Below are 10,285 nucleotides of genomic sequence, written 5' to 3'. Positions count from 1 at the left end.
TAAAGAGTTGTCACCATCTGGTGGCAGCCCGTTTTCTTGGAAACGATCATTTATATTGTATGTGAGCTGTATATTAATAATTATTAATTTGAATAATTATTAACTATTTATCTTTAATTTTGCTCGAATTTTAAATTAAACATCTAACCATTTCATTAAAAATCGATTAAACCTTTAATTAGGAGCTTAATATTTATCAAATGGTGAAATCATGGGGAGAAAATATGATGGTGCTGCAGTTAAAAACCTTATATTACTTTGAAAATAAATAGCTATTAAAAAAATTTAACAATTCATTCACATTTATAAACATACACGTTCCAGACGTATTACAGAAAAGGCATATCATGCAATTAACATACAGCACTTTCATAACACTGTAAGCGTAATCATTATGACTCATTTATAATCATGCAAGAGTTATTTATATATTTATGAGTTTTGTAAAATAATTGGATTAATTGCCTTTCGTTTCTGTTTTGCTTTTTTTTTTTTTTTTTTTTACGTTGCATCGATTTTAAGTTATCGAATCTGCTAACGTTTTACGCCAGATATTTATCGAAGCAAGATGGCGACCGCTGGTAAACAGTAAGTATCTCATGTTAAGATATTTTATCCAATTACACAAGACAGTTAAATACTTTATTGTTTATATCGACGGACATTGCACAATGGCTGTGTAAGCATGTTGTAAAACAGTAATTTGATAAGAATGAGCTTATCGATACTGTCCGAGCCAATGAGCTAATACTGCTATCCCCAAAACACACGAGCATACAAACACGCTTTCTAGATTATAAATCGTAAATAAACTGTGTTTACATGTTGTATTTTATTAAACCTATTCATACACAAACTAGGTCTTAATTAACCATCCCACATATTAGATGGTTACTATGCTGTATTCATGCTTTCTTGTGTTCATTTTTAGGTATGGGCTCATTTTGTCCCGGAAGAGTGCATCAAAATCTGCCCCTCTCTCCCGGCCCTCTGTGTTTGGAGATGATTCTGATGATGAGGTGACCGCTCCTATGAATCTGCATGTTGCTTTCTCTACATTTAATGAAGTGCACTGTAATAAAACACAATCTCTTAAATTGTAGACCTCCGTTGGGGAGAGCTTGCAGAAGGAGTCAGTCAAAAAGAAGATGATGAAGCAGGTAAGAATGGAAGACATCCCAAGAACAGTTGCATAATTATGTAATTTGTGGTGTTGAACTTGAAAATATATATATATATTTTCCCCCCACTTTAGACCCGTCTCGAGATGCAAAAGGCCATTGAAGAGGACAGCACCGTCTATGAGTATGATAGTGTGTACGATGATATTCAGAAACAGAGACTGGAAAGCAATAAGAAAATGCTAGGTGGCACAGACAAAAAGGTATATTTTAAAATGGTTTTATTGAAAAAATATTAATTCGACACGTAACACACTGTAATCCCCATTTGACAACAGTTCAAATTAAAAAATGAACATATTTGTTGCTCTTTTAGCCCAAGTATATTAACCAGCTGCTCCGTGCAGTCGAAGAGAGGAAAAAGGAACAGGAACGCCGTGATGAGAGAAAGATCCAGAAGGAGAGAGAAGCAGAGGGCGAGATGTTTGCTGATAAAGAGGCCTTTGTCACTGCAGCTTATCGCCAAAAACTTAAAGAAAGACAGGAAGAGTTGGAGAGAGAGAAGAGGGAAGCAGAGTTAGAAGGTGGGTTCTTGTAGTATAATTCATTGTTGTTATGAGTATTAAAGTGGACATACTTAGTGTTTGTTTTCATTTTTAGCTGCACTGGATGTCAAGAAGCAGAAGGATCTTAGTGGATTTTATAGACATCTTCTCAATCAGACAGTCGGAGAGGAGGTAGTGCCTGATCGTAGTGCTCAAAGGTGAGGCATATACTGGTAGCATTGTATAAAGTACCTGAAAGTCATACTCCAGTAAAAATACAGATATAATTCCAGAAAATTACTTTGGTAGAAGCTGACGTCACAGTTTAGAATATTACTTGAGTAAAAGTTTTAAAGTATTTTATATTTATTGTACTTAAGGACGAAAAGTATTTTTAAAATCTCAAACGTACTTAAGTATTGAAAGTAAAAGTAAATGCAAATGTAAAAGAAGCAAATATATATATAAATGTTCATCCATTAAAAATGATATCACATTTTTAAATGCAGAAACTGTTTGTAGGTCTTTGTAGCTCTAATAAAAATAATAATCAACTTTAACTTGTTTTAGAGAGGAGAAAGCTACAGGCTCTGCAGCAGCAGAACGGTCACCAACCCCGGAGCCTGCAGTGAATCAAAAAGAGCGCGAGGCAGAATCCCACAGCGATGAGGACCAGAGTGATAAAACTGCATTCACCAAGACCACCACAAACATCAATCACCCAAAACGGCACTACAGACAAAAATCCCCTCTTTCAGATAGTGATGTTGAGCGTGAGAGGGAAGAGATTAAAGAAAAGAGTCTCAAGGAAAGAGACAGGGATGCAGCAAAGGATAAAGATAGAGAGAAAACCAAAGACAGAGAAGATAAGCACAGTCACAGAAAGGAAGACAAGGACCGCAGAAGAGAAAGGGAGCGAGACAGGGACAGAAAAGATGACAGAGGTCGAGACAGGAGGGACAGAGACAAAGATGACAGACATGGTAACAGGGACAGAAGAAACAGCAGTCCAAAAGACAGAGAACGAGACAGAAGAAACAGCAGTCCAAAAGACAGAGAAAGACACCGTAAAGGAGAACGAGAGAGAGACAGACGAGATAACAGCCCAAAGGACAGGGAACGGGACCACAAAGAAGAGAAAGATCAGAGGGACCGAGAAAACCAGAAAATGGACAGCAAAAGGAAAAACCAGGATGAGGAAAAAATTAGCGAGACACAGATGGAAAATGATAAAGAAGAAAAAGTTATGGAATCAGAGGACAAAAGTGATGCACAACAGAAACCTAGTAAATTTGCAAAACGGAGCAGTGATCAGACTGTAAATTCAGCCAAAGAGAGATTTCTGGCCCGGCAACTTGCTCGTTTTGCTGCAAAGCCCTACATCGAAAAAGATGAAGACTAGCAAATGGATTGATCATTGTATCTCACTTTTATGCACACTTCTCCCTCTTTGAAAGTGTATGTATTGGTTTAAGGCAAATAATTTCAAAGCTTTAGTGAGCCTAAGTGCTTGTAAATTTGAGTGTTTTCTTTCTTGTAAATTGTACTTCATTGTCAGAGTTAATAAAGAGAAGGAAGAAAAAAACCTGCATGTTAATTGTGGCAAACCATCTTGTTTGTTGCGGTGCCCTTAAGTTATTTATTTTTTATTTTTTTGCTGGGTTGCAAGATATTTTCCATAGTTTTAGATTTAAGGGAGGGCTTTAAATACGGAGATGGGAAAGGGCAATTTATTAGCCACTCTCCCCTCATTTAAAAGAAATGTTTTCCATGGTGTGCACCGCAATATGCGCATCCAAAAGTTCATAATTCTTAGGAGGCTTTCATACTGGCAGATAAGTGCGGAACGGGGCACGGATCGCATGAAAAATCGCTAATGTGAACGCGGTCATCGGACCCTGGTGCACACTGGGGTACCGAACCCCAGACTACCTGGAGAATGTAGTCGGAGTTCTGTTGCGGGTCAAAATTGGGTACAACACTGCGCTCCGGCCGAAACAAACGCGCCCAAATGTAAAAGCCCTTATATGGCTTATATAGCCCATACACATCTATCTATCCATCTCTTATAGAGTGCTAGCATGTCAGGAAATTACCCCACCCATAGAAACATGATAAATGAAGAAAACGGTACTTGAATAAAAACTTTTAATAGGACTTGAGGTACAATAATACACTTAACATACAAACATTATATTTATATGACACACAGCAGTTCAAAGAAAACAGGTCTGAATATGAAGGTCAAGGATAAAAACTGGTACAAATCTCCTTCGGAATCTGTAGGGTAAGGGAACATAAAAATCAAAATTAGATCTGCAGGCCATTTGTCTCAGAAAACACCCCCTTGTCATTTTCAAATCAGAAAACCGTTTATCACCACTGATCAATCTGACGGTAATTCCAGCTATCAGTTTAGGTTTCATCATAATGAACTCGGTTTAATATTTAAAATAAGTAACATTTCTGCAGAACTCACCATGAATTTGTGAAGTCCTCAGAAAACACCTAGGAAAACAAACACGGTTAACGAACAGCTCATACAGATCTTACTCTTGGCATGCATTTAGTGTGCTCAGAAAACCGATCATCACCACTGAACAATCTGACGGTAATTCCAGCTATTTTCAGTTTAGGTTTCATCACAACACATTATGGAAAGAGACATTATTGAAAAAATATGGTTACTGTGTCTTACCAGCAAACAATCGTTTTTTCCCTCAACCCAAACTCGCTCTCGTTCTTTGCTGGTTCAGAACAGAAAGGACCTTCCTGATTTCGCCTCGTCTTATATGTACTGGTCTTCTTCTTGAGGATCTACGAGTTTAGACGCTAGGCGTACTGCCCCCCACAGGTCAAAAACCATAGGCTGAACCCTAAGTGCGATTCGCTCATTTCTGCCATCTACTGGAGAGAAAAAAAACTTATGAAAAAGGAAAACCTTATTAACGCACACCTGCTCAGTACTGTATATCAAATCGTGTGTTGATCATCCACAATATTTTGGGTTGTGGTTGACGTACGTACGATTCCAACTGTATGACCCTTGAACACCATCACCACCAACAACACCTTTACAAAGGAACTATATTTCTTATTTCAACCACCTTTAAATTGACTGAATTAGCCCTTAACATTATAAAGAACTCAGAGGAGAAAGAGCTTTTGCTGTTGCAGCTCCAAAACTATGGAATGTATTGCCATTACACATCAGACAAGTCTCCTCACTGTTTCATTTTAAATCTGTGCTTAAAACCCATCTCTTTACTCTGGCTTCTAACACCAGGTAATCGTGATTCATGTGATTTAAATGTGTTGTGTGTGCAGTGCATTTTATTTATTTGATTTCTATAATTTCATGTTGTTTTATCTTATTCTATTACTTTTATTTTATTGTGTTTGTCTTGTATCCTATTGTGTCTTTTATTGTTGTGGTGTACAGCACTTTGGAAACCTTGTTATTTAAATTGTGCTATATAAATAAAGCGGATTGGATATATAAAAATAAAAAAAATTATCCGGATGTGTTATATTTGACATAGGCCTATATTTATGTACATGCATTTACACTGATTCCATATTAATCTTTCCAAATGTTCAAGGGCATGTTTATAGGTTTCCAGGTTGGCAATCACTCAAAACGGCACTACAGACAAAAAAAAAAAAAAAAAAATCCTCTCTTTCAGATAGTGATGATGCGCGAGAGCATGAGAGGGAAGAGATTAAAGAAAGGAGTCACAAAGAAAGAGACAGGGATAGAGCAAAGTATAAAGATAAAGAGAAAAACAAAAGACAGGAGAAAGGAAGACAAGGACCGCAGAAGACAAAGGGAGCAAGACAGGGACAGAAAAGAAGACAGAGACTGAGACAGGAAGGACAGAGACAAAGATGACAAACATGGTAACAGGAACAGAAGAAACAGCAGCCCAAAAGACAGAGAATGAGACAGAAGAGATAAATCCAAAAGAAAGAGAAAGACACCGTAAAGGAGAACAAGTGAGAGAGAGAGAGACAGATAACAGCCCAAAGGACAGGGAATGGGACCACAAAGGAGCAAAAGATCAGAGGGACCGAGAAAACGGACAGCAAAAATAAAAAATGAGCGAGACAAACGGAAAATATGGAACCGGAGGACCAAAGTGATGCACAACAGAAACCTAGTAAATTTGCAAAACACAGCAGTGACCAGACTGTAAAATCAGCCAGAGAGAGATCTGGCCCAGCAACTTCTTGCTGCAAAGACCTACATTGAAAAAGATGACGACTAGCAAAAGGATTGACCATTGTATCTCACTTTTATGCACTTCTCCCTCTTTGAGACAGTATTTATGGGTTTGAAGGCGGCAAATAATTTCAATGCTTTAGTGAGCCTAAGTGTTTGTAAATTTGGGGAGAATGGAGCTTTTTCTTTCTTGTAAATTGTACTTAATTGTCAGTTTTTAATAAAGAGAAGGAAAAGAAAAACTGCAGGTTAATTGTGGCAAACCATTTTGTTTGCTGCAATGCAGTTAAGTTTTTTGGCTGGGTTGCAAGTTTTTTTTTTCTTCATAGTTTCAGATTTAAGGGAGGGTTTTAAATATGGAGCATGTCAGGAACTTCCCTCACCCATAGAAACATGATAAATTAAGAAAACAGTACTTGAATAAAGAACTTTTAATAGGACTTGAGGTACAATAATACACTTAACATACAAACATAATATTTATAGGACACACAGCAGTTCAAAGAAAACAAGTCTGAATATGAAGATTAAGGATAAAAGCGGTCCAAATCTCCTCCATCAGAACCTGTTGGGTAAGTGAACACAATCAAATTTAAGGTCATCTCGAGGCCATTTTTCACAAAAGATAAAAAGTGTTGTTGTTTTTTTAATCAGAAAACCGTTTATCACCACTGATCAATCTGACGGTAATTCCAGCTATTATCAGTTTAGGTTTCATCATAATAAACTCGGTTTAATATTTCAAATAAGTAACAGCATTTCTGCAGAACTCACCATGAATGTGAAGTCCTCAGAAAACACCTAGGAAGACAAACACGGTTAACGAACAGCTCATACAGATCTTACTCTTGGCATGCATTTAGTGTGCTCAGAAAACCGATCATCACCACTGAACAATCTGACGGTAATTCCAGCTATTTTCAGTTTAGGTTTCATCACAACACATCATGGAAAGAGACATTACAGGGAAAAAAAAAACAAACTACTATATCTTACCAGCAAATAGTCGCATTTTTCCCTCAATCTAAACTCATTCTTTGCTGGTTCAGAACAGAAAGGACCTTCCTGATTTCGCCTCGTGTTATATGTACTGGTCTTCTTCTTGAGGATCTACGAGTTTAGACGCTAGGCGTACTGCCCCCCACAGGTCAAAAACCATAGGCTGAACCCTAAGTGCGATCCGATCATTTCTGCCAAATACTGAAAAAAAATTACTATAAAATAAAACCTTATCAAAGCACACCTACTCAATACTGTATATCAAATCGTGTGTTGATCATCCACAATATTTTGAGTTCTGATTGACGTACGTACGATTCCAACTGTATGACCCTTTAACACCATCACCACCAACAACACCTTTACAAAGGAACTAGATTTCTTATTTCAGCCACCTTTAAATTGACTGAATAAGCCCTTAACATTATATATAAAAATAAAAAATTGCTCTGGACGTGTTATATTTGACATAGGCCTATATTTCTGTACATGCATTACACTGATTTCATATTAATCTTTCCAAATGTCCAAGGTTGCATGTTTATAGGTTTCCAGGTTGGCAATCACTCAAAACGTCACTACAAAAAAAAAAAAAAAAAAAAAAAAAAAAAAAAAAAAAAAAAAAAAGAGTTCTCTTTCAGATAGTGACGATGAGCGAGAGCATGAGAGGGAAGATATTAAAGAAAGGAATCACAAAGAAAGAGACTGGGATAGAGCAAAGGATAAAGATAGAAAGAAAATTAAATACAAAAGACAAAAAATCACAGAAAGGAGGACAGGGACCACAGAAAAGAAAGGCGCGTGAGACAGATTTTAAAGGGGATAAACCCGCTACTGTGAACATTGCCGCCTCTCAATTGGATGAGCTTAATAACTTTTATGATTGTTCCGAGGCTGAAAACACCACCCACCCACACACCGCCCCCGTGGCTGCTGCAGAAGATCCTTCTGACGGGTGAATTTCCGCAAGGTTGCAGGTCCTGATGGCGTCCTGGGCCATGTGCTTCGAGCCATGTGCATTCCAACTAGCTGGAGTTTTCAGACATTTTCAACCTCTCCATCTACCTGTGTGTGGTTCCCTCGTGCCTCAAAAAAATCCACCATTGTGCCCATACCAAAGAAAAATAAATCACATGCTTAAATGACTGGAGGCCCGTTGCTCTGACCCCCATCTTCAGCAAGTGTTTTGAGAGACTCGTCAGACTACATCTGCTCTGTTCTGCCTGCCTCATTGGATCCGCTACAATTTGCATATCGTAGCAACCGTTCCACAGACGATGCTATTACTTTCACACTACACACTGCTCTGTCCCACCCGGAAAATAAGAACACCTATGTGAGAATGTTTGTGGACTACCGCTCAGCATTTAACACCATAGTGCCTGCCACACTTGTTGCAAAGCTCCAGACTCTGGGAATAAACAGATCTCCATGCAGCTGGATCCTGGATTTCCTGACAGGCAGAAGTCAGGTGGTCAGAATGGGCAACAACACTTCATCCCCGCTGAGTCTGACGCTCAACACCAGTGCTCTTCAGGGCTGTGTCCTCAGCCTACTCCTGTACACACATGACTGTGCAGCCACACACAGCTCCAACGTCATCGTCAAATTCGTTGACGACACAACAGTGATAGGCCTGATTACCGAGAATGATAAGACAGCCTACAGAAATAGAAAGACTAAATATCAAGTATCAGGAGAACCACCTCTCTCAACATCGAAAAGACCAAAGAGCTAGTGGTGGATTTCAGGAGACAGAGCAGAGAACACATACCCATCAACATCGACCAGACACATGTGGAGCGGGTAAACAGCTTTAAATTCTTTGGCATTAACAACAGTGAGGTCTCTATGTCTATATGTTAAATTGATTTGTCTGGTGATGTGACAATAAAAGTGATTTAATGGGGACAGAAAAGATGACAGAGGCAGAGACAGGAGGGACAGGGACAGAAGAAACAGCAGCCCAAAAGACAGACGAGACAGAAAAGGTGAGCAAGATCGAGACAGAAGAGACAACAGTCCAAAAGACAGAGAAAGACACCGTAAAGGAGAACGAGAGCGAGAGACAGATGAGATAACAGCCCAAAGGACAGGGAACGGGACCAAAAAGGAGAGAAATATGAGAGGAACAGAAAACCAGAAAATGGACAGCAAAAGGAAAAACCAGGATGAGGAAAACATGAGCGAGACACAGACAGAAAATGATAAAGAAGAAAAATTTATGGAACTGGAGGACAAAAATGATGCACAACTGAAACCTAGTAAATTAGCAAAACGCAACAGTGACCAGACTGTAAATTCAGCCAAATAGTGATATCTGTATCTTGTACATTTGGGGAGAATGGAGCTTTTTCTTTTTTGTAAATTTCACTTCATTCTCAGAGTTAATACAGAGAGAGAGAGAGAGAGAGAGAGAGAGAGAGAGAGAGAGAGACAGAATGCATTTTTTTTTTTTTTTGGTGGGTTGTATGAGAGATTTCTTTCCATTGCTTTCATTGTATTAAATTTACAGTGTTCCTGTGGCTCAGTGGCAGAGCATTGTGTGAATAAAGATTTTTGATTTACAATAATACAATTTAATATACAAACATGAAATTGACACACAGCCGTTCAAATAAAAGTCTGAATATGAAGATTAAGGATAAAGTGGTCCAAATCTCCTTCATCGGAATCTGTTGGGTAAATGAACACAATCAAATTTAAGTCATCTGCAGGCCATTTTTCACAGAAAGCTAAAAAAAATTGTATTTTTCAAATCAGAAAACCTTTCATCACCACTGATCAATCTGACGGTAATTCCAGCTATTTTCAGTTTAGGTTTCATCATAATGAACTCTGTTTAATATTTAAAATAAGTAACAGCATTTCTGCAGAACTCACCATGAATTTGTGAAGTCCTCAGAAAACACCTAGGAAAACAAACACTGACTGTTAACGAACAGCTCATACAGATCTTACTCTTGGCATACATTTAGTGTGCTCAGAAAACCGATCATCACCACTGAACCATCTGACGGTAATTCCAGCTATTTTCAGTTTAGGTTTCATCACAACACATTATGGAAAGAGACATTATTGAAAAAATATGGTTACTGTGTATTACCAGCAAACAGTCGTTTTTTCCCCTTCATCACACGCTCTTCTTCTGCTGCTTCAATGGATTTTTATGGCAGTTGGCATCCAAAGTGTTGCATTACTACCATCTGTTGTCTCACTCTAGCTTACTCACTTTTATTTAAACTCGTCTTTCCAGTCCAGTTCTCCTTAGAAAATTAAACAAATATCTCTGTCCTGGGTCATTATTTCCATATGTTACTATATTATTTACATTATATTATAATATACCTATTTCCCGTAGCTGATTCTTAAACTCTTGCCTTTCTAAAATATATTTC

The 10,285-nt window shown here is 38.0% G+C and overlaps 1 protein-coding gene, 1 long non-coding RNA gene and 6 other non-coding genes across 8 annotated transcripts; 1 reads left to right on the top strand and 7 right to left on the bottom strand.

The window, feature by feature from the left end:
• The first annotated feature begins 526 nt into the window (after nucleotides 1-526).
• Nucleotides 527-3,263, top strand: nsrp1 (nuclear speckle splicing regulatory protein 1). Its single transcript, XM_026195749.1, has 7 exons — nucleotides 527-588; nucleotides 932-1,019; nucleotides 1,104-1,160; nucleotides 1,256-1,384; nucleotides 1,498-1,705; nucleotides 1,782-1,884; nucleotides 2,237-3,263. The coding sequence occupies exons 1-7, from the start codon at nucleotides 569-571 to the stop codon at nucleotides 3,066-3,068; spliced, it is 1,437 nt and encodes a 478-aa protein (XP_026051534.1). The 5' UTR covers nucleotides 527-568; the 3' UTR covers nucleotides 3,069-3,263.
• A 536-nt stretch (nucleotides 3,264-3,799) lies between these two features.
• LOC113038385 (uncharacterized) lies at nucleotides 3,800-6,958 on the bottom strand. Its single transcript, XR_003274775.1, has 5 exons — nucleotides 6,885-6,958; nucleotides 6,663-6,689; nucleotides 4,365-6,453; nucleotides 4,146-4,174; nucleotides 3,800-3,946 (listed from the first exon to the last, which is right to left on the bottom strand). It is a non-coding gene; the product is annotated as an uncharacterized LOC113038385 (long non-coding RNA).
• On the bottom strand, nucleotides 4,026-4,097 carry LOC113039262 (small nucleolar RNA SNORD65). The gene has a single exon (XR_003274935.1). It is a non-coding gene; the product is annotated as a small nucleolar RNA SNORD65 (small nucleolar RNA).
• LOC113039258 (small nucleolar RNA SNORD65) lies at nucleotides 4,240-4,314 on the bottom strand. The gene has a single exon (XR_003274931.1). It is a non-coding gene; the product is annotated as a small nucleolar RNA SNORD65 (small nucleolar RNA).
• On the bottom strand, nucleotides 6,537-6,611 carry LOC113039261 (small nucleolar RNA SNORD65). Its single transcript, XR_003274934.1, has one exon. It is a non-coding gene; the product is annotated as a small nucleolar RNA SNORD65 (small nucleolar RNA).
• On the bottom strand, nucleotides 6,755-6,829 carry LOC113039257 (small nucleolar RNA SNORD65). The gene has a single exon (XR_003274930.1). It is a non-coding gene; the product is annotated as a small nucleolar RNA SNORD65 (small nucleolar RNA).
• A 2,686-nt stretch (nucleotides 6,959-9,644) lies between the features above and the next one.
• Nucleotides 9,645-9,719, bottom strand: LOC113039259 (small nucleolar RNA SNORD65). The gene has a single exon (XR_003274932.1). It is a non-coding gene; the product is annotated as a small nucleolar RNA SNORD65 (small nucleolar RNA).
• A 149-nt stretch (nucleotides 9,720-9,868) lies between these two features.
• Nucleotides 9,869-9,943, bottom strand: LOC113039260 (small nucleolar RNA SNORD65). Its single transcript, XR_003274933.1, has one exon. It is a non-coding gene; the product is annotated as a small nucleolar RNA SNORD65 (small nucleolar RNA).
• Nucleotides 9,944-10,285: the final 342 nt, after the last annotated feature.

The sequence above is a fragment of the Carassius auratus genome, chromosome 21 (assembly GCF_003368295.1).
Source record: "Carassius auratus strain Wakin chromosome 21, ASM336829v1, whole genome shotgun sequence".
Taxonomy (NCBI): Eukaryota; Metazoa; Chordata; class Actinopteri; order Cypriniformes; family Cyprinidae; genus Carassius; species Carassius auratus.
The sequence above is the reverse complement of the archived record's forward strand: the minus strand, read 5'-3'. Positions and strand labels throughout refer to the sequence as shown.

Excerpts from the sequence above, each read along its gene's own strand:
- nsrp1 (XM_026195749.1), top strand. The coding sequence starts at position 569 with ATGGCGACCGCTGGTAAACA. Across the intron at positions 589-931 it reads ATGGCGACCGCTGGTAAACA|GTATGGGCTCATTTTGTCCC; the intron begins GTAAGTATCTCA and ends GTTCATTTTTAG. Across the intron at positions 1,706-1,781 it reads GAGGGAAGCAGAGTTAGAAG|CTGCACTGGATGTCAAGAAG; the intron begins GTGGGTTCTTGT and ends TTTCATTTTTAG.